This window comes from Alosa alosa, chromosome 13 (genome assembly GCF_017589495.1).
Source record: "Alosa alosa isolate M-15738 ecotype Scorff River chromosome 13, AALO_Geno_1.1, whole genome shotgun sequence".
NCBI lineage: Eukaryota > Metazoa > Chordata > Actinopteri > Clupeiformes > Clupeidae > Alosa > Alosa alosa.
Genome location: NC_063201.1, coordinates 1,468,570 through 1,490,853, shown reverse-complemented (window position 1 = coordinate 1,490,853; position 22,284 = coordinate 1,468,570). Strand labels below are relative to the sequence as shown.

The window sequence follows — 22,284 nt, the reverse complement described above, 5'->3', positions numbered from 1 at the left end:
ACACATTTTGTGACCTGTGAAAACTTTTAAGTGTTTTTGATGAAATCCAATATGGCGTAAGGTCCAATATGGTGGAAATTGACATCATGGGGTGCGTTGAGTTCGGCTTCATCCAAGGATTCCAAATATACATCAATGTGTACGGTTGAAACGTTAACCGCATAGATGTAATGCAAAATTTGACACAATGGTGGCGGTAGAGCACTTGACATGAAACTTAGTGAAACATATTACTTTACAGAATCAATGTGCCAAATTTCCCAACTTTTTACTGTATGGTTCAATGGCAAATGAGCGTTTCGTTATAATAATAAGAAAATGTAGAATCACTGTGGGTTGTCTCGCAGCTTCGCTGCTTGGCCCCCAAATATAGCTGCAAGCAGCAATGAGGGGGCCAAGCAGCCAGTTCAGCAGGCCAGATTTGCCATGTAACTCAATGCCGTTGCATTAGATATATAGCATTAAGCAGTCATAGCAAGTTCCATGCCAAACAACCCAAGATTGGCTGAGTTACAAGGTCAAGTTTCACATCAAAACATAACTGATTTTGTGGGGCTGAACCAGGGCTGAGTGTCGCCGCCCCCTCCCACAGCCGCAATCGTCCCTGCCCGTCCCACCCCGTCTGACTGTTGCACGCACGCATTACAATGAACTGGATGGAACCTGCTGTCATCAGTTTCACATCAAAAATAAAAGATCGACTGAGATATGATCACACTTGCTGTGATTTAAACATAGAGGTCAAAAATTGACATCATAGGGTGGGTGTGTTGAACTCGTCTTGGCCCAAGGATTCCAATGATGCCTCATTTTGACATTCGGGTCAACGGGTCAAAAGTTACGTCCGTGAACACACGTCCAACTTTGGCCTGTTGGTGGCGCTAGAGCGCTTGAGTTGCCGGCATGAAACTTGGTGAAATTAATTATTGGACTGTCCCCAATCAGTGTGCAAAATTGTATAACTTTTTACCAGACGGTTCTATGGGCAGCCATTGACTTCCATTGCAGAATAATGCACATCAACTACTGTCCAAAATGCATTTTTGTTAATTACAGAGCCCCCTAGAGGTCAAAGGTCACCAAATTTCTTGAGCGTCCTCCCGATGGGGTCTGAGGTACATGTACTAAGTTTGGTTTTGATACATGAAAGCGTTGCTGAGATATGAGCTTACTTCCTGTTTGGCGGCTTCGCTGCAAATTTTGATTGGCTGTTACAGGCCAATGCTTCTGTCAATTGTTCCAGAAAGCAATGCACTCATCAGGCATGGTCTGAAGATGGTCTCTACCAATTTTGGTGAGGATCAGCTGAAATTTGTGACCTGCGAAAACTTTTTTGTGTTTTTGATTAAATCCAATATGGCGGCCGAGTCAATTACGATGACATCACAAGTTGACGAGGGTCGGCTTAAGGAAGTCCAAGAGTATTACCAGACATGACTAGTGCGTTTTAATTCTAAACACACCAGCAGCTACAGGCTAAAAGGCATGTTTCTTATTCATTCACAAATGTACAATACATTATTCATTCACAAAGAAAACTGGTGTCCTTAAAGGTTGGATTTTTAAGGCAATATGATCCATTTCCAAAATATTTTTTTTTTTATTCCTCTTTTTAGTCAACTTTAGCATGTGGCTGAAGACTTTTTTTAAGCACTGTAAGCCTCTATCATAAAAAAATATTACCATGACTGTCATCATGTTGTTACATTGTCCTACGCGTAAATGCATTTAAAAACTTGCTGCCGCTCACCACTCCAAGTTACCCAGAGATGACCCATGATTCTAAACCAAGTAGCTAGAAAACCAGATTATACACCTGCCTGCAACCAGATATTAATAGGCCACTGTGGTCACAATGACACAGTAACAGAAATAAACATAACGTATGAGTAAAATAAGTGTTTTTTGTCGACTTTCTGAAACTTCTTTGACCTGAGGCCCGATCATGTCAGATTTTGGAGTCTTTGAACCCACCCACATGACTTGGTGCAGCGCTGCGCACATCTGACTGAACGTGATGCATGCTGGGTTGAACACAATGCATGCTGGTTAAATATAATAATTTTTTTGTCCAGGCAGTGTTGATCCCTCCCACACCACCCTAGCACCACCATCATAAGGTTTGCAGGCGACACCACACTTGTTGGACTCATTTCAGGGGGGGATAATTAGCTTAAATGAAGCTAATCTTTTTTAATGATGCAGTTTACAATACTCAGCACTTTATCCACATTAACACTATGTATTATTCACTTAGTGTGAGATTGGGCGAGTTGCGTTTTTATGTTTCTGGTTATAAATATGCTTGCAGGAATGATGAGAGAGTGTTTGTTACAGTATGAATGATGATGATGTGTGAGATGTATTTCTTTCTGTACATATGTGGGTGAGTGTGTGGGTGTTTTGATGTGTGAAATATGGAATTTCTAATTGAAAAAAGGGTACACAATAGCCATATATTTATACTTTATTACAATAACACGACATGGCTGTATCTTCATCCAACTTAATATTCACCAACAACACTTAATATTCACCAACAACCATAAAGTGATATTGCACTTGAAGAGTGCTCAAAAAGCACTTCATTCCTCGGTTTCAGTTTACAGGAAGATAAGTTATTCACAGAGTGCAGGTAGGTAGGCTTCTAAAAACATAGCTTACAGTTACTCAGACATAAACAGAGAGTCCAACAGGTTACACCTCCATAAAATCCTTTCAATCCAGTGCCTACGGTCAAGTTTAATCTCTTCCAGGTTATGCATCTTTACATAAATGTATCTGTACTCTTCATGGGCAGAGCTCGTGCTTCCTCTCTATGTTTCCTCTTGAGGGCTAGTCTGCCCAGGAGATAGGAGGCCGTCGGTGAGCTGAGGAGCAGTTCCTGTTGAACTTTGGCTTGGTTCACTGTAATAAAATGTTTTTAATGTAATCTGTGTTATAATAAGAGACCCTGAGGTTTGTGAAACTGAATAGAAGTCATTTGAACATCTTACCTGTCTATGTCCTTTTCTGATGTGTTCGTCTGAAAGGAGAACAATGGTATTTAAATAATCATAAATTTATGATGTGATTGTTTAAATTCAAATACTATGTCTGGCACAAATCGTTTAATTTATCATAGGATTGTCAGTTTTGCGTGAATTTATCTCTTACATCTCACAATTGCTGATGGATTTAAAGCAGCAGTACCTAACCCTTTCCCATCAAGCTAGTTACCCCTACAAAGACACCGCAGCACCAACCAAACACACCGTCACCCTGCCTCTCCTTGCCCCGACCAGGCAATCACCTGCAAACACACCATCACCCTGCCCCGACCAGGCAATCACCTGCAAACACACCATCACCCTGCCCTGACCAGGCAATCACCTGCATCCACGAGTTCCAAGGCCCTGTCTTTGAGCTCTTCTGAGCTTCTGATAGGTTAAAGGCCGAAGCTCGATGAAAACCTTCAGAGGCCAATGTCTCTGTAATGCTGCCCAGGTTGTTAAATAGAGCCTGGCTTCACAAGAATTTTGGGAATGTGAGTCCACATTAAAGTATACTTTGAAGGCACATTTAACAGCTATGACAACCACAATAACAACTTCACAATATGTAAGGGATAATGTATAGAACGCCGGTCATTACTGGGAAAATAAGTCCCGACAGGGCGAACCGGACCCGGACGCGACGCGTGGTGGAGGGGTCTTGTTCCGCCCTGAAGGGACTTATTTTCCCAGTAATGACCGGCGTTCTATACATTATCCCGCTTATTACACGGCTACTTGCCAAAACGAAATAAGAAACTCCCCACAATATCACTTTAGCCTACATAGCCTAGCCTATTTGTTACCGTTCATCGTGGCATTTGCTGAGAAACAAATAGTTCGCATCAACACACGCTGAATTTGAATCAAACATTCTTTAGAACACAGCTGATCAACCGTCTGCTTTCACTTTTGAAAGAAGTTCCAGTCCTTGTGTAGTGATATGAAAGACGTATCAGAAGCACAAAACCCGTTGCCATTGACAGCGGTAATTATATGTTTGCAGCGGTAATCACATGAATATATTTTACCGTAGAACTTTGGGAAATCCCATTCAAGCCAATGGAGCGCTCTACTTGTCTTGTGAAGAGCCGTGTAATAAATGTATTTATTTTTATATTCCATAACCTGCCCATAAACCTGTGCAATATATATATATATATATATTGATATGATATATATCAATCATTTATATAGAATGTCTATTAAAACTCTACATAACCCTCTACACTCCTTATCTGTCACTGTAGACATGACAGCTGGAAAACTATTTATCTAAGTATACACTGTTGTACATCTCTATCGTCATAACGGCACAGAATACTGTACTCAACCGGCACTTTGGTATTTAATGCTTCTTTGCACTTCTGGTTGGATGTCAACTGCATTTCATTGGCTCTGTACCTGGGCTCTGCTAAATGACAATAATGTCTAATCTAATCTTTTCGTACCTTAGATTTGGTGGGCGCAGGACCACCAGCCCTCTTTGGTGTTCCCAGGGTGTCGAAGGAGTGACTCCGGACCCTGATCGCTCTCTGCGGGGAGAGGCAGATTAACACTCAAGGGTGGCACTAAAGCTCAAGGGTGGCATCCTGCTCTTAAATGCCCTCCCCCAACGACACAGCAGCATTACTTTGCCAATTTAACACCAAAGGTCACAGCATTTTGTATTAATGACACTGAAATATTCACCATCAGAATAATTTAGTGTCAGAATGAATGATCAAAAAGGCTATCAACACTTAGTATAAATGGAGTAACGTCTGACATAATAGAGAATTTTCTCACAACTATTGGATAAAAACGCATGGGAATTGAATGTTGATGTAGTCACCTTGAAGTTTTCGATGAAACCCCCACCTCCCTCTGGGGCACCTTTGCCTCCCTCGCTGACGGAGAGAGTAGGTGGCGGTGGCTCTCCTAGCATACACTGGGAGCGGGTAGACAGTTCAGAATGCAACCCCACTAAGAGTGAGGAGCGGGTGCGCAGCTACAGAAAGGGAGAGGCTGGGTGAGAAAGAATGTAATATTGTCCACATTTTAGCAGTGTTTATTATGATAGGAATGGTTCAATCCAGTCTAAAAGAACTGAAATTGAACATAAATAGAGCATAAAAGGTAAACACATGCAAGCCCTTTTTACAAGTAAAACGGATGGTTACAATACAGGCCAATGAGCATTTGACAGAATTTAATGAAGCTAAAATTCACCATAATACACATAACTGGTCTGTTATAGAGATGTCATACACTTTAAAACAATAAACCACACACTGGTGTATACGTTACATACTGTGCATAGTGCTACATAATACATGATGCATTTTCAAACCACACTGAATTGCCTGTGTGTTAGAAGTGCATTAGAATGCATTAGAAGTGCAGAGGGCTATAATGACAGTTAAAGCACTTTAGGATGTGGTATGTTGATTACAGTTCCTCTCCTGCAGAGGTACTTACCTCTAATCTGCTGAACCTGTCAGCCTTATAGGAGGAGATCTCCGCATTGATGAGTTTGGTCAAGAGGAACTCTCTTAGAACTGAGCCCTGAGAAAGACAAAGGGAGAAAGTGTGTGTGTGTGCATACTGTATGTGTGATAGATCGATATATATAATCATAGATCATGTATAATCATGAGACCCTTTCAAGTTTTTCACATTTTGTTGTGTTTCAGACTCAACATAAAATACAGTACATTCAATTCATTTTCATTCTCTCATCAATCTACACACAGTACTCCAATACAGCACAAAACAGGTGTCTGGAATGTTTTGTAAATTTATACAAAATAAAAGACTGAAATATCTTATTTACATAAGTATTCAGACCCTTTGATATGACGCTTGCAATTGAGCTCTGGTGCAACCTATCAATGGTCCTTGCGATGCTTCTACAACTTGATTGGAGTCCATTAGAGGCACATATCTCTTTATATAAGGTCTCACAGTTGATGGCGTATGTCTGAGTGAAAACCAAGCCACAAGGTCGAGAGAATTGTCCATAGACCTGCGAGACAGGGTTGTGTGAAGACACAGATGGATACAAGAAAGGAAGTATACAAGAACATTTCTGCAGCATTGAAAGTGGCCAAGATCACTGTAGTATCCATAATTCTCAAATGGAAAAGTTTAGAACAACCAACAGTCTTCCTAAATCAGGCTCCGCTCATCCAAACTGAGTAATCCGGGATGAAAAGCCTTGGTCAGACAGGTAACCAAGGACCCAATGTCACTATGAGTATGGGTAGCCTGGGTTTTCCCATGCTGCCTTGCCCGCGATTTTATTCACGCTGCTAGGCAGCCTGGATTCCATGGACTACGTTTTCACCTCAACGAAGGAACCAATCACAGAACGGAGGGGGGACAGCAAGACGATGACGACACACCGAAGCGGTCATGAGCTACGTACAGACGCATTTGATTTGACGCATTCGTAGCGCCCAATAAACGGCTCTGGGCATTCGTAAACCATGTTTCAACTACGAGAAAATGAACTTGCAGTTCCCAGACTCCATCTCAATGAGATGAGGTCTGACATTAGCCAGGCTAGAGTATTTGAGCATTGTGTGTGAATTGATGCGAAAATAAATAAATAACTGAATTATTTTTAAGACGAGTCTGAAACATAACAAAATGTGGAAAACTTGAAACGGTCTGAAAACTTTCCGGTTGCACTGTACTGTAGATGTGAAGAGAGAGATGGGTGCAATATGTGTGAGCGGATATCTACACTTTGCTGATTGTAAATACTTTTGAAGAAAATATTGGTTTTGTGCTTCTCTGCTACCTCGGTGAAAACAGGTGGAGATGGTAGTGGTGGGCCAAAGGGTGGGACATCCTCTCGTGCAGTGACCGCTACCTGTTGGCCGGAGAGAACATTTTATAACAGAAGAAAACGTCCTCTCGTGCAGTGACCGCTACCTGTTGGCCGGAGAGAACATTCTATAACAGAAGAAAACGTCCTCTCGTGCAGTGACCGCTACCTGTTGGCCGGAGAGAACATTCTATAACAGAAGAAAACATATGACTGGCATGAACTAGCTTTTCAGGTGTTTTTTTCTGTGGGATCCTCTCCATGTACAATACAAATTACATTTTGAACCCAGACAATGGAAAAAATAGACCTTTTCTCCTTGCCGTATACATTTCCACTGGACAGCTTTTTCAAGGTAGATGAAGCCAATACTGGACCAATGTTATTCCATTATGCCCAATATAAACATTTAAAACCCAGAGGAATGTAAAAATACCATAAGGTAAAACACCAGAGTTCTCCTTTAACCGTATTTGACAGGTCTCGTTAGAGGAGCCCATTGGCTCACCTGGAAGGCCCCCCCGTCTTCTCCCCTCCCCTCTGGGCCTCGCTTCACCCTCCTCACAGCGATGAAACAGTGAAGGAAGTGGGAGCTGATCACATCTGGGAGGAATGGTGTGTTTCCCTCCTGGTAGACCAGAGCGACAATATCATTCCCAATGTGCCTCTTTCTCTGCAACTGAAGGAAAGAAGAATGAGAGAGAAAGAAACAAAACCATACTGTCAATAAGGAGACACACAAGACACAATATCATAACAAATTCCCATTCATTTTACATTAAACAGCAGAAACATTCATTTCTGTTCAAACTCAGAGGTCAGACACATCTCCCACTGTGGCAGGCTGCTGTGATGAGCTGTAGGTGGAGGAGTGTTGCTGTGTTTAATGCTACCTGCTGCACAACTCTAATGCTAATTCTACCTGCTGCACATCTCTAATGCTAATGCTACCTGCTGCACATCTCTAATGCTAATGCTACCTGCTGCAAATCTCTAATGCTAATGCTACCTGCTGCACATCTCCGTTTGTGAATGGCAGTTTGGTGGCCACGTGGAACATGATCTCCCTCCCATGAAAGGAAGTAAACACCGCCTCACTTCCTGTCTGCCCATGTGACACATCCAAGCCTCCTCGGAATCTGAAGAAAGAAGGAATGGAGAGGGAAAAGAGATCACAACTGAACCAGGTCAAAAGGTCAGTACAATCATAGACTCCCTGTGATGTCTTCATCAACACATTTTGGCAACGCAAGCAGACAGCTCATCTTGATTCATCTTCCAGCTGATGCATGCAACAGTGCTCACCCTGTGAATCCCCTCAGCTTCACTGTCTGTCCGAGAATCGAGAGGAAGTCCACAAACTCCTCACTCTCCATGTTGTTGCTAAAAATATCCTCCTCCGTCAGCTGGACCAGAAGAGGAACATGAGTGGACACAGATCGAGAGGGGAAGTTGAGAGGTTGTGAAACAGAAAGCATATGAGACATGATGTGGACTGTCGTTTGATGATAGTGGAGAGGATGGTCCCACGCATACTGTAGATACCGCATTGGGCTCCAGAACGTATACTGTAGATACCGCATTGGGCTCCAGAACGTATACTGTAGATACCGCATTGGGCTCCAGAACGTATACTGTAGCGCCGCCATCTTGGTGGGGGCAACAATCACTGGAGGCCAACGGAGAAACAGGTGTCTCTGATTGGACATCACACAGGTGTCTCTGATTGGACATCACACAGGTGTCTCTGATTGGACATCACACAGGTGTCTCTGTTTGCCCCCAAGTGTTGCCCATAGACAGTAAGGTGTTTGCCCCCAGCAATATGGCGGCCGCGTTCACGTTTGCCACCTAATAGAACTCAACAGACAATGCGGTATCTAGCTTTCTCATATCTATGGTCTTACACACCTGCCCTTCTTTCTGATATAAGATGCCAAACTTGAAGTTATGAGACACCCTGTGCTCATCAAATGCAGTGATGAGTTCTGGGGCCTGCGGGTAGAGGGGGAACAAACAGAAGCAAATGAACACGTCTGATCAGTGGCAGTGAGAAGCGATTAGGTTTATGTTTCACTATAGCGTTACTGTGCTCCAACCATAATACAAAATAATAATCTCTCAAATAATGAAAGTAATGGTCCAATGATGCTTTTGGGAAACGAAAAGTCGAAAAGAGCTATGGTGTCTTTACTTTATATCAAGGGTAAGCCAGAGTTTGTACCTTCAGGTAGCTGACTGTTTCAAATCTGGACACGGTCACATTCTCACAAAGCATCTGGACAGTAAAAATCACAGGACATAACATGAAGAGAGTGGTTGAAATATGATATTGATGTATATGTAATAGTGCCTCTGTAACAGTATTGGTACAGGTTGCAGATAGTCAAATATGTTTTGATTTAGAGAGTTTTAACTTCAGTTGCAATTCACACAAGGTGCCTTTCTATGAATAGCCCTAAGGTACTCAGACCACACAGATATGCCTAAGCACTAAGAACCCTAAAAGTTTATTCTGTGAAATGTTTAATATAGTTGTTCTAAGATGTTTTTTTAAACAAACAGTTCTGTCGATTGGAACAGTTCCACATTTTGTAAATCATCAGGTTGGTTCACAAAACCATTTCCCATTTGTGTGACCCTATAGCAGATAAATTCATTACTCTGACCAACTCCTATAGCAGATAAATTCATTATCCTGGCCAACTCCTATAGCAGATAAATTCATTACCCTGGCCAACTCCACAGCTGTGGGCAGCTGCTGGAACAGTGACACCGAGAAGGTTCCATGCAAAGAACATTCTTTCAGTCTGGGCATAAGGGAGACACAACAGCTCTGTAAAAGAATCTAACGGACTTTCTGTAAAAGAGTAGTTCTAATATTACACAAATAAATTATTTGTGGCAGTTAAGTCCACTGTATATGGTATTCACTCATGTGTGACTGAAAGTGTAATCCTGATGATTTGTGGCAGTTAAGTCCACTGTATATGGTATTCACTCATGTGTGACTGAAACCTCAAGATGACCCGGAGCCACTTCTCTTCCTCCTCTAGACAAACAGACAGGACGAGGGGTCCCATGGAGCTGTCTGAAGCTGTGAATGAGTGATGGTGCTGAGAGAAGAGATGAAACAGAGACAGGAACATTCATCACCAATAGCAAGAAAACTTGGGCCCACGCAGACTCTGTGAAACCATGGCAAACTTTGAACTTTGAACTCAGAACTTTAAAAATCTGACTGACTCTGTGCCTGAAAAACTGCTGGTAGATCTTCGCCTCATTGTCCCTCTCCATGATGTCGTAGCTCTCCAGGCCAAATGCATTCTGGGAACACGTGGGACTGGTCTCAACACACCTCTGCAAGGGGGGGTCAACCCAGTAACCCCCGGACTTGGGAGGCAGGAGGAGTGGTAAGGCACCTCCTATTCTCAGTAGCTGCAGTCAGAGACAAGCAAGAGGAGTAAGGACATCCAGGTCAGTGCATTCAGGGTTGTCATGCATAAATTCAAGCACTTGTTTTGTGGAAACTATATTTCTGTCTGTCTGACAAACCCATTGCACTGTGATCCAATAATAAAGATTAACTTCAATCTGAGGCACTTTATCTTGGTGCAGATCATACCCTTGTCTATTGTGTGGCGTTTCAGACAGATTCATGTTGGTTGTCCATTGAAGTCATGGAGGGAACAGCTGATTGTTTATGTCTGTAAGGCTCTGCAGGTAGATGTGTGTTTATTATACATGCTTTTCATTTTCCAAAGCAATCTCTCTTGTGCCATCCACAGTGGGTCTGTCTGTGTGTGTGTGTGTGTCTTACATGCAGTCGCCTATGAAGCGTGAAGGTCACCGTCACACACACACACACACACACACACACACACACACAGTCTTTCAGGACCCAAGAAACACGATTCCATGCATTCTTACCCTGAGAGAAGTTGGAAACTCACACCGCTGTTCATCCAGCCTACTGCCCTGCAACGGCACAGGGAGAAACTGCCATCAGACACACGCACACACACATACACACACACACACGTACACACACGCACACGCACGCACATGCATACACACACACACACACACACACACCATTGCACAAAACCATACACCAAATAAAACATACTTCCACTAAAATTATAACAATCATACCTGTAGCTTTGCAATGATCTCAAAAAGTTCTGTCACCTCCAAGAGAGAAAGTGAAAGGAGAAAACCCACATAGTCATTTGCAGTGTATAAGGTGCAGTACATGACAGTGTATAAGGTGCAGTACATGACAGTGTATAAGGTGCAGTACATGACAGTGTATAAGGTGCAGTACATGACAGTGTTTTATGCCAAATAAAAAAGACAAACCTGAGTATTAACCACACTGCCCAATAGCCCAATGAATCACAATGTTTTTATTAGACAGAAGAATGAAGAAAAGAAATGCATTCCCATGTACAGCTTGCCCCTGTGTAGAAACCTCATAGCTGAAGACATTTTGCAAAATCAATGTATACATGGGGACTAAAGAAATGTAAACGTTGGTGTGTAGGACTTTTTACCTTCTGTGTTGAAGTGGCTGCTAAAACTGGTTTGGTCTCACTGGGTAGTGTGTCCAAGACATCCACAATATTGTGTTCCACGGATTCTGGACTGCTATAACGGGTAGACTCAGTCTTGAGAACATACACACTCAAAATATGGATAATGTTACACGTTATACCAATCTCAGTTCAAATAGGACACTGCATGAACCTCATAACAAAAACAATCAAACACACACAAACACTGCATTATCTGAAAAGGACTGTTACTTACCAGGACTCATTTTCACCAATAAATTTGTCAACCCTTCAAAAAGAGTAATTAAACCATGACTACACTTGAATTTGGTTATGGTATTTTGCACACACTTTTGCCCAAAGTGACTTGCAGAAATTAACATTAAATTAGTTTAAAATAACAGTTTTTTTTAGTTGAAAAATCCTACATGAAGCATAATAGTCATAACAATCAATAACAATTTCAAACATCAACAATGAAAATAATGAGTTTATATGAACAAAATCTTAAACATACAAACCATAACTCTGAATAGAGTCTCGTATAGAGTCTCAAAAGCCATTTTGTTACATGTATTCAACTATAACTATATGGTAATTATAATGACAACTCACCCTCCATAAGCGCCAAATGTGAAACTTCTCTTTCTGGAGAAAAACTTCTCATTCCTTCCATCTCTGTCCATTACTCAGAGTAGTTTCTGTGTATGTGTAGAATGTGTAGAATTGTGTGTGTGTGTTAATGTGTCTATGTCCGTATCCAGTTAACTTGCCATCGAGTTAGACAGCAATGGCATCAAATCAACTTGCCTGTATTTGCTGCTAGCTTTTCCTCTCCCCCTCGTGTGTCAGTGATGCCTGATCTGCCTCCTTCCTCTCCCTGAGCCTGCCTCTCATTTCATCTCTATTCACTTCCTTCCCTCTATCCTGCTCTATGAAAAGACTGACAGGGCGCTTAAACCGCTGTTTGTCACACACAGAGAGAGAGAGGGAGAGAGAGAGAAAGGTGCATGTGACGATTGTAGGCTACTGTACACATTTGCCTGTATACACACACTCAGTGCTCACTTGATATGGAGGCAAACTGGCACAGTGGATGGATAAGCAGTCACACACCTGCAGTCAGATATCCAAAGGCATTTTTTTTAAAGAAAGATAGCAAGAGAAACATAAACAAGACAGTTTTCAGCTGTGGACCTGTTACCCTTTAGTCAGTGCTGCTCATCAATTATTGACAGCACTTGCTGAGACAGGAGGGAGCAAGACAGCAGGAGAGGACAGAGGAGGGAGGGCTGGAGATAAGCCTGATAAAGATCATTCAAATCAGTTTCATATAGCAAAGGCATCATCAGTTAGGCAGGCTGAATGCAGCATCAATTAAACTGCGGTCAATTTCATGTTGAAAACGGCCATTTGAAGACTGGAGTTATGCATATTCTACACAATAAAATGCAATATTGATTGTCTTTATCCTGTCTGTTTGTTGGTATATCCATCGTTTATCAGGGTGATACCTTTTGCCAACATGATGATTTACACGAATTCAAATTCGAAAACCATGTAACTTTGTGCACCACGCCTACTTCTGTAGGCGGGGGTAGTAGTGTAGTTGTTTCACTTGGCATCCACACATGCCAATCATTATTCTACCCTCATTACGATTCGCTCTGAGGTATGTTTCCAAACGCGCGGAAGTTGTCGGTTGAAAGGGACGCTAACTTCAAGAAGGATCATTTATTTTTGTTAGAAGCCAGCTATTTCTGATATAAAACGAATTTTATTTACAGTAGATGTCGTGAAACAGCAACTTGCAAGGATGGCTTGTGCATTCCAAGTTCAAGTTTCTGACAGCTAGCCAGTTAGCAGTATTTTAGCTAACTGGCTAACTACTTTTAATGGCGTGTTCTTTGATCTACTAATGCAATACTGTAGATATAGACAATGTTCACCAATCTCTGTTGGATAGCTAGTACTATTATGTTAAAAAGTTAAACAGTAGCGTGTCGTCCAGAGTTTTCTTGTCGATTACATTAGCTGTTAGCATTACTGCATGCATCCCAGCTTTTGTTGTGATCTTGGCAGTGTGCTAGCTAGATAGTTAGCCAATTGAACTTATCTGTGGGAGTTCCTAAAGTTAGACGGCGGAAATCTGCTAATGTTACACCTTGAACGATTTACTGTACAGTATTTGTGTTTTGGTACAAGTCATCGCCAGTTAATTGGCCGATCAACTGGATAACTAACATCTATATCAACACGGTAAGATGTCCTACTTAGCGCTTTGGGTGAATGGCCATTAGCTAGATTTCTATCTTGGAATGCTGATACATTAACGTTAACGTTATTACAATAACATACGGTTACTTAATACTCCCTATCAACAGGACAGTCTGACATAGTTGAATATTTACATGATGTAGCATGGAACAAAGTTAGTGAGGATGAATTGGGGTTTTTTGCCGTGGCACATGTTTTTGTTGGAAAACATTTTTGTTTTGCTTTAGTTTGGAAGTCAAACTTGAAGAATTACCGATACCATAATGACACAGTTAAGTTATGTTGTTGACATGATGTAGAGTCCCTACAAGACTTTCCTTCATGCTCTCCACTTTACAGTATGTAACCTACGTCTCCAACTCGTGGGTTCGATCCTCTGGCGTCCATACAGTGACCTGCTTTTCCGTGTTTCTCAGGCTCACAGGATGTTGGGGGAGTGCGGTATGAAAGAACGGGAAAAGCAGGTGCTGAAGAAGCGCTCCGTTGCGCTCTGCAAAGAGATGGTTGTGGACGAGTTACTCGTTCAGTTCCTTCAGGCAGAAAACATTCTTACTGAAAACATGGCAGAAAGTATTCTGGTGAGAATCTGAATTTTAGACTTTTTCAGTGTGCCAAAAGCCTGCTTCGAAGAAGAGTTTGAGCTAAACTCAAAGGCTGTAGAGTTTAAACAGTTCTGTACACCAGTGTGTGCATATCAATCAATTATCAGCTACTTAGGGTAACAGGAAAACAGCATACAGCTGTCTGTCAAGCATTTTTTCAGAAGTCATTAACTACATTTCTGATTAAGTGAAAATGAATTCATAATTAAAACTAAACACCAGTTTGTGTGTTTGAATGCATGTGTCTTTGGCCTTGAAGGGTAAAGAGACGTCCCAAAAGCGAAGCTGGCATTTGCTGTCCATCCTGCCCAAGCGAGGACCAAGAGCCTTCAGCTGTTTTTGCACAGCTCTCAGGGAAACGGAGCAGGATCACCTGTACGAGCTCCTCACAAGCTGCCCAGAGAAAGAGGTTAAAACACACACACACACACACACACCTCACCTGGCATTCCTGCACAAAGAATGTGAACACACCAACTCAGTCACTAAGCACACACATACTACTTTTAGGAGGTTAAAGCCGGTGATTAGCACACATTCATAAACAGAGAGCTGCACACACAGTAATGTTGGCCGCCCTCACACCCAAACATGCATTCTACTGTTGGGGTGTGTCATGAAACCATGGCAACAGTCTTTTGTGTTTTTATTTTGTCTTTGCGCCAGCGTCATGTTCTATGCTTCATTTTTAAACCATCAGCTGTTTTTGCACACTGGTGTCTGAGGATATGTGTCTAAACGGGGTTTTGCGTCTCTCCCAGAGGTGCTTTGAGACCCGCTTGCCTCTTCCTGTTCAGGAGTGCCCAGTGCCTGCCAAGAGGGCCAGACCTAATGGTAAGAATCACAGAGATATCGGCCCTTGCCGCTTAATATGTCCTTGGCAGTATAACAGAGATATATGGACCTTTTTAGCATGTGCTTTCTAGTACAACAATGATATGGAGTATGTAAGCAGTGTTAAAAACAATGATATGGAGTATGTACAGTAAGCAGGGTTAAAAAGAATGATATGGAGTATGTAAGCAGTGTTAAAAACAATGATATGGAGTATGTAAGCAGGGTTAAAAAGAAGGTTGTCGCTTTGTTTGTAGTCAGCTTTGGACTTCCTCAGAATTACTAAAATATTATCTAAAAGATATCTGTTAAGATTGAGGTATTGCAGATAAATGTTTTTTGTGTTGGAGTTGCATTTGTACAAAAGGAAATATGTGGAGACTAGATGTAAGTGAGTGGTTAGCAGGCACCTTTGTGTGTGTGTGTGTTTTAAGTTATTTTCATATTTTAAGTATTGTGAAAATGTTTGTTGTTTTAAGGTGCCAATGCATGCGCCAGATAAGAAAAACAACACAGGCAGTAGCACCACAAAAATGCAATGTGTTTACATGTAAGGAGTACTTTACTGTAACTCAGTCAGTCAGTATGCATGCACCCGCACCTATGCACGTGCATGTGTGTACGTGGGCTATATGTCTATCAGCTTTACATGATCCACTTATCAGATCAATAAAGTGCCGTGATGAGCTGTTTGCTATTGATCTTGCGATGAGCGACCTGTGTGCTGTCTTAAAGATGTAAATGGGAATGATTGATTCCCTTGTGTGTGCTGCAGAGTGTAATGGTGGATATTGATTTAGAGTGATGCGTGTGTGTGTGTGTGTGTGTATCTGTGTTTTTTTGTAGGTTAGGTAAGCCGGTAAGAGAAGTTTTTGTATCATGGAGGTTTGCGTAATGAAAAGACTAATAAAAGATATCGATGAGCAGACGGAGTGGAAATTGATATTCTGACAGCGCGCAGATGTTCTGTCCTGGACTAACTCTTGCTAAAACCACACATGGCAGGTGCATATCTGTTTGAAGGAACACACATAGTATTCAGGGTTTCTACAGGTCCTTGAAAGTTTGTGATGTTGAGAACTATTTCAATCAAGGACTTATTTTTAATTATAGACATGGAAAAAAGGGTGGAATGTCCGCACACTTGCTCCCATCAAGATAGCCTAGCACATTTTGTCCAGCACCTGCCTTGGATGTGCGCACCAACAAACTACTTTTCAGAATTATAGACATGGGTCATTGAAAGTGCTTAAATGTATACACGTTGTGTTGTATTGGAAGAGGCAATAGACCTTATAACCCACCATCACTGTAGCACAGCACAATGGAGAAATGTTAACAGTGTTCACACAGTCAAGCCTCTGTCTCTTTATTCATTATTGTCTGAGCCTCACCATGCTCACCATAAAAAATATTAGCGGAACCTTGATCTGCATCTTAAACTCATGGCTTGTTGGGTCTTTGAAATTTAGGGAATTGTGTCTGGAAAGTCCTTGAATTTGATATTGAATTTAAGAAGTTGAGGGCACCCTAAGTTGTAGATGATCTATGTGGATGGCCTGTCTAGAAGAGGGTGTGGAGTATGGCTTTGACTGTGTTCTGTTTGTGTTTGATTATGTGTTTCAGATTCCATGGAAACGTGTCTGGATGCCGACTGCCCTGTTAACACAGTCTTACAGCCATGCACACCGGAGTTCTATGACTCCCACTGCCAACAGGTAACAGCCACTTGTGCCAGCCTCCGCTGTCTTTAATTCCCAATTCCAATTTCACTCATGCATGATTAGCATTTGTGTATGCTACTGAATGACATGGATAAGCTTACTGCTTGACAGCTGAGGTGTACTCAGATTTGCCAATATAGGCGAATGTTTTTGGACAATTTTCTGTTTGCCTTGAGTTTTCTGCAAAAACGTTTGAAGAGGTAGCTCTCCGCTGGAGTTGAAGGAAAGGTTGCCGTTGAAATACAATGTTTGCAAAAAATCATTCAAATTGAAAGAACATTTGCTATGAACATTCTAGGCGTACAGAATGCAGTCCTCGCCCAGAGGGCTGGCCCTGGTACTTAGCAACGTGACCTTTGACCCGTCTGTGTCTGATTTTGAGACGCGGCGGGGAGGCGAGGTGGATGAGGAGGTGCTGACAAAGCTCTTTGAGGAGCTGAACTTCCGTGTGGACATCCGCAAGGACCTCACCGCGCAGGTACGTAGTAGTGTGAACTTGTCCCCAATGCACCACTGGTACCTTAATGACCTTTAGAAATGGAATCGCAGGGTTATATCGTAATCTCTTTCTTAAGATCATAGTTGGACATATTTGATCCTTGTTTATGTATGAAATGTATCACATGTAACATTATCGCATACCCTTATGTGTTCGGTGTTGGTCATCTGTGCCGATGTGTAGCGTCATTGTGCTCTTGTTTTCTGTTTTTGTGTGTGTGTGTTGTGTGTATTTGTGTGTGTGTGTGTGTGTGTGTGTGTGTGTGTGTGTATTTAGAGCATCTGTGTGTGTGTGTGTGTATTTGGCTTGTATAGAAACAGTTTAGCCAGCGGCCAGAGCACCGTGAGCTGGACTGTTGCGCCGTGTGTCTGCTGTCCCACGGGAAGGAGGGAGGCGTCTACGGGACGGACGGAGAGCTGCTGGAGGTGAGGGGGGCAGGTGGAGGTGAGGGGGCAGGTGGAGGTGAGGGGGGCAGGTGGGAGTGAGGGGGACAGGTGGAGTTGAGCTGCTGGAGGTGAGGGGGGTGGGTTGGGGGGTGAGGGGGCAGGTGGGGAGTGCTGGGGGACAGGTGGGGGGCTGGAGGAGGTGGGGGCAGGTGGGGTGAGGGGGGCAGGTGGAGTTGAGCTGCTGGAGGTGAGGGGTGGGAGTGGGGGCAGGGGGCAGGTGGAGGGGTAGGGGCAGGTGGGTTGAGCTGGGGGGCAGGGGGGCAGGTGGGGGGCAGGTGGGTTGAGCTAGGGGGCAGGTGGAGTTGAGGTAGGGCTGGGGTTGGGGGAGGTGAGGGGGCAGGTGGGGGTGGGAGGGGGGCAGGTGGAGTTGAGGGGGCTGGTGGAGGGGGCTGCTGGAGGTGGAGTGGGGGGCAGAAGGGGGCAGGTGGGGGAGGGGGGGCAGGTGGGGTGAGGGGGCAGGTGGGCAGTTGCTGGAGAGGGGGGCTGCTGGAGGTGAGGGGCAGCAGGTGGGAGTGGGCAGGTGGGGGTGGGGGGGCGGGGCAGGTGGGGGTGGGGGTGAGGGGGCAGGTGGGGGTGAGGGGGGCAGGTGGAGTTGAGCTGCTGGAGGTGAGGGGGGCAGGTGGGGAGTGAGGGGGGCAGGTGGAGTTGAGGGGGGCAGGTGGGGGTGAGGGGGGCAGGTGGAGTTGAGCTGCTGGAGGTGAGGGGGGCAGGTGGGGGTGAGGGGCAGGTGGAGTTGAGGGGGCAGGTGGTGGAGGGGGGGGCAGGTGGGGGGGGGGGGGGCAGGTGGAGTTGAGCTGCTGGAGGTGAGGGGGGCAGGTGGGGGTGAGGGGGGCAGGTGGAGTTGAGCTGCTGGAGGTGAGGGGGGCAGGTGGAGTTGAGGGGCAGGTGGGGGGGAGGGGGGCAGGTGGGAGTGAGGGGGGCAGGTGGGGGTGAGGGGGGCAGGTGGAGTTGAGCTGCTGGAGGGGGTGGTGGGGCGGTAAGGGGCAGATGGGGTTGAGCTGCTGGAGGTAGGGGTGGAGCAGACCCGGCTGCAGAGTACAGTGACAGAGGGGGCATTTGGATTTCCAAGGGGGGGGGGTCTGGCAGCGCAAACAATTTATGTCACAGTTGATGAATTAATATAGCCTAATGTTAACCGCGACTGCGAGTAGGCCTAGTGTCCGCGAGACTCAGCTGTGTTCTTACATTGTAAAGGCTCTTAAGCATGTTGCTGCTGATAACTTTGCCTATCAAACAAATGTTATCTCCGCGATTTAAGATTGTTTGTGTAGGCTATACAGGTTGAAATGTATAGGCACACAGTTTAATTTCCCTATTTTGACAATACTGTGTCATAACTACATGCAAAGCAAGCGAGATTGAGCGACAGGCACAATGTTTTGCACAGAACTTTGTCAAATTCCCAGTTTCTATTTTCTTTCAGTCGCTTGCGTTGTTCTACTACAGTGTGTTAAACAAGAAACACGTTTAAACAAATTCAGTGTGGACAGAGAGCATTCAATGAGAGTCGGAAGTTAGATGCTTGCCTGCAGTTAGGACAAGCTGAAAGGGGGAGATGGAGGACTGAGGGCAGATGAAAAGCTGCTGGAGGTAGATGGGGGTAGATGGTTCTCTTTCTCTCTTATGGGCTTTTCAGAGCTGCTGGAGGTATGGGGGGTAGATGGTTCTCTTTCTCTCTTACAGTATGGGCTTTTCAGATTGCATGGCTTTTCAGTCGCTGACCGTCAAGTGCTGGTTGTTGTAGCAGTTGCACGTCACGTCATGACATGCTTAATGTGAGAGTGGTGTTGTGGTGAGAAATGACCTGTGATTAGTCACAGACGAGCACAGGCTTGTTGCAAGACTATCGGGTAGGTTTGATTTACAAACCAGTTGCAGATGTTGTCTGATGTAGGCTGCAGTTGTGTAGTCTGAACTGAGTTGTTGTCAGTTGGATTTCTGCATTTTTCTCTGCTTTTCTCGTCCACTTGCTGATTTGTTTCTCTTCTCCCTCTGCACTCCTCCGTCTCCCTCCGTCAGCTGGACTGGGTGTTCGAGGCCTTCAATAACGCCCACTGCCCCCAGCTGCAGAACAAACCAAAGATGTTTTTCATCCAAGCCTGCAGAGGAGGTGCCCACAATTTACCAAAGATACGTGTGTGTGTGTGTGTGTGTGTGTGTGTGTGTGTGTGTGTCATGTGAGTGCATGCCATTGTGTCAGCACTATCGTGAGGAATCCATGCGTTGTCAATTTTGGTTTATAACCCCAGTATTTCCTGTTTCAGAGGAGATGGACAACGGTGTGGACCAATTGGATGGCTCTGAGCGAACCCAGTCGCCGGGCTGTGAGCAGAGGGATGCTGGGAGAGACGAAGAAAGCGAACGACAGAACAGAGAGAGAGAGGAGAGGGAACGAGAGAGACTCCGGATCAAGCTTCCCCAGCGCTCCGACATGATCTGCGGCTTTGCCACTCTCAAAGGTTGGGGTGTGTGGTGCTTAGATTATCGTATAGCCTTGCCTATGTTTGTGTGTGTGTATGAATAGCCTTTGTATGTGTTTGGGGGGGGGGGGCTGTGTGAGGGGTGTTCTCTTCCTGGAGTGTGAGCATCTCTCTGTGTGTGAGCATCTCTCTGTGCTCTGTGCTGCTCGTAGGCACGGCGGCCATGCGTAACACTAAGAAAGGATCCTGGTACATTCAGGAGCTCAACACAACCATCAGACAGAGCGCCAGAGACACACACCTGTCTGACATCATGGTGCAGGTAACACTCTCGCCTTCTCATGTACTTGCTCTGTCTGCGCTCTCTCTCTATCTCACACACACACACACACACACACACACATATACACACATATTTACATACATACACATACAACAACATGCTTGGTCCCTCTCCTCGTCACACATTCACACACACACTCACAGTACATTCATGTACAAACACATGCACACAATTCGTCTCTGAGTTATTTTTTCTCTCTCTCTCTCTCTCTCTCTCTCTCTCTCTCTCTCTCTCCAGGTGAATGGCCGTATAAAGGAGAGAGAAGGTTATGCTCCAGGCTCAGCTCACCATCGCTGCAAAGAGATGTCAGAGTTCACCAGCTCGCTTTGCAAAGATCTGTTCCTCTTCCCCAAGTACTGCCCACCCAGCTGAACTCTCTCTCTCACACACACACACACACCACATTCCAGAGCCATTTGCCTCCCACACACACTCCTTATGCAATGCCATTCATTCAGTTTTTCCATCTAGACATTCCACGATACACTCATCCAGATTCAAGACCAACAGAAGTTTCATTCATGAATGCTTTTTGCTGTGCCAAAATTCTCACACACTTGCAAACACACACACACACACACACACACACACACACACACACACACATACACACACACTTGTTTACTCACATTTAAGAGAGAAATCAAGGAGCTTACTCAAACATGCTGAATGTGCCATTTTAATGCAGCTTACATATGGATACAGTGAAAAGTTCTACATTTTTACCGGTTTCATATATCGGCATTCTTTCCTCACCAGTAAGAAAGTGATGCCGATGAGTGATAGGAAATATTATTTTCCAAATTTTCTAAAATAATTTTACACTGTTGTTTTTATTATATTTTATAATGTTTTTGTAACTGTGTTTTACATGAGGTGCGCTCTTTTGTACGGTTGTGTCTGTGTCCTTAGTTCATACTCACATTCTCTCTTTCTCTCTCTCTCTCTCTCTCTTTCTCTCTCTCTCTCTCTCTCTCTCTCTCTCTGCACACGTTCCATACGCTCTTTGTACTGCCATTCCTACACACACATTCACCCCAGTTTGACCAACCTCGTTGTGCATAATGTAAGCAGTGTAAGCTGACCAGCCCTTGTATCTTTGTGGATGCACCGTTGAAGTGCTTCTAAGCTCTGATGGGGTTAAGCAGACGCACGCAGCTGCATAGTGCTGCTCATGTATTACCATGGACCTGGACCGAACAGAAGCATCCATTTGTGTTTTAAAGCAGGATCTGTACTCAGTATGTATGTAAATAAGATTTTATTTGGCCTTATTCTACGGTCCATTTAGGCAGTAAGTGTACTGCCCCAGTATTCTCCTAAATGCCCCCTGTACAGTTGACTTCCAACTACCCCAGCTGTCACAGCTATTTTCTGTATTTTTTCACAATTTACCTTTAATTTCTTAGATTTTAACAAGACTGTTTTAACGGTCTCATGAATAATGTTTTTTTTTTTTTTGTCTGTTGTCAAATCTATTTTTGTATTTTGTTGTTATTGATCCCTTCATTTAATTTTTCTTTCACCTAATGGGCATTTTTGCTTCCTGAAATGAAATATGCAATATGAATTTACTTCTGATTTTGTTTTTAATAGAGCCGTGTGTGTGAGTGAGAGTGTGTTGGTGTAAGCTTTCACTTATTCCATATACTGTAAAAGTAAATCTTAGCCACGGACAGCCCTCCACAGTCTTCCACACTGCCATAGACATTCCCCCTGCCACAGGTCTGTGTCATC

General features: G+C 43.9%; 2 protein-coding genes across 6 annotated transcripts; one reads left to right on the top strand and one right to left on the bottom strand.

Annotated features, from left to right (window-relative positions):
* Nucleotides 1-2,449: 2,449 nt before the first annotated feature.
* On the bottom strand, nucleotides 2,450-14,101 carry rap1gapl (RAP1 GTPase activating protein-like). 3 transcript variants are annotated; one of them, XM_048260737.1, is made up of 20 exons: nucleotides 14,031-14,101; nucleotides 12,018-12,365; nucleotides 11,659-11,691; nucleotides 11,403-11,496; nucleotides 11,002-11,037; nucleotides 10,777-10,824; nucleotides 10,093-10,284; nucleotides 9,865-9,962; nucleotides 9,578-9,656; nucleotides 9,071-9,124; nucleotides 8,758-8,841; nucleotides 8,152-8,252; nucleotides 7,856-7,985; nucleotides 7,355-7,525; nucleotides 6,820-6,891; nucleotides 5,493-5,579; nucleotides 4,867-5,022; nucleotides 4,484-4,567; nucleotides 2,997-3,025; nucleotides 2,450-2,907 (listed from the first exon to the last, which is right to left on the bottom strand). In XM_048260737.1, the coding sequence occupies exons 2-20, from the start codon at nucleotides 12,086-12,088 to the stop codon at nucleotides 2,817-2,819; spliced, it is 1,710 nt and encodes a 569-aa protein (XP_048116694.1). In that variant the 5' UTR covers nucleotides 12,089-12,365; nucleotides 14,031-14,101; the 3' UTR covers nucleotides 2,450-2,816. The 3 variants fall into 3 exon arrangements, with proteins under 3 accessions (XP_048116694.1, XP_048116695.1, XP_048116696.1); XM_048260738.1 differs by having other exon boundaries at nucleotides 11,403-11,493; XM_048260739.1 differs by lacking the exons at nucleotides 2,450-2,907; nucleotides 2,997-3,025; nucleotides 4,484-4,567 and having other exon boundaries at nucleotides 4,873-5,039.
* On the top strand, nucleotides 12,813-22,121 carry casp2 (caspase 2, apoptosis-related cysteine peptidase). Of its 3 annotated transcripts, none has more exons than XM_048260741.1 (10): nucleotides 12,813-13,661; nucleotides 13,907-14,257; nucleotides 14,541-14,690; nucleotides 15,043-15,115; nucleotides 16,742-16,833; nucleotides 17,138-17,317; nucleotides 19,804-19,894; nucleotides 20,049-20,249; nucleotides 20,417-20,526; nucleotides 20,785-22,121. In XM_048260741.1, exons 2-10 carry the CDS (start codon nucleotides 14,105-14,107, stop codon nucleotides 20,917-20,919), a joined length of 1,185 nt encoding a protein of 394 aa, XP_048116698.1. In that variant the 5' UTR covers nucleotides 12,813-13,661; nucleotides 13,907-14,104; the 3' UTR covers nucleotides 20,920-22,121. The 3 variants fall into 3 exon arrangements, with proteins under 3 accessions (XP_048116698.1, XP_048116697.1, XP_048116699.1); XM_048260740.1 differs by having other exon boundaries at nucleotides 12,816-13,661; nucleotides 14,096-14,257; XM_048260742.1 differs by having other exon boundaries at nucleotides 12,823-13,661; nucleotides 14,096-14,257; nucleotides 20,049-20,243.
* The last annotated feature ends 163 nt before the right edge of the window (nucleotides 22,122-22,284 follow it).

Excerpts from the sequence above, each read along its gene's own strand:
- rap1gapl (XM_048260737.1), bottom strand. The coding sequence starts at position 12,088 with ATGGACAGAGATGGAAGGAATGAGAAGTTTTTCTCCAGAAAGAGAAGT. Across the intron at positions 10,825-11,001 it reads AGATCATTGCAAAGCTACAG|GGCAGTAGGCTGGATGAACA; the intron begins GTATGATTGTTA and ends GTGCCGTTGCAG. Across the intron at positions 6,892-7,354 it reads AAGACGGGGGGGCCTTCCAG|GTAGCGGTCACTGCACGAGA; the intron begins GTGAGCCAATGG and ends TCCGGCCAACAG.
- casp2 (XM_048260741.1), top strand. The coding sequence starts at position 14,105 with ATGTTGGGGGAGTGCGGTATGAAAGAACGGGAAAAGCAGGTGCTGAAG. Across the intron at positions 15,116-16,741 it reads CAAGAGGGCCAGACCTAATG|ATTCCATGGAAACGTGTCTG; the intron begins GTAAGAATCACA and ends TATGTGTTTCAG. Across the intron at positions 20,527-20,784 it reads TGTCTGACATCATGGTGCAG|GTGAATGGCCGTATAAAGGA; the intron begins GTAACACTCTCG and ends CTCTCTCTCCAG.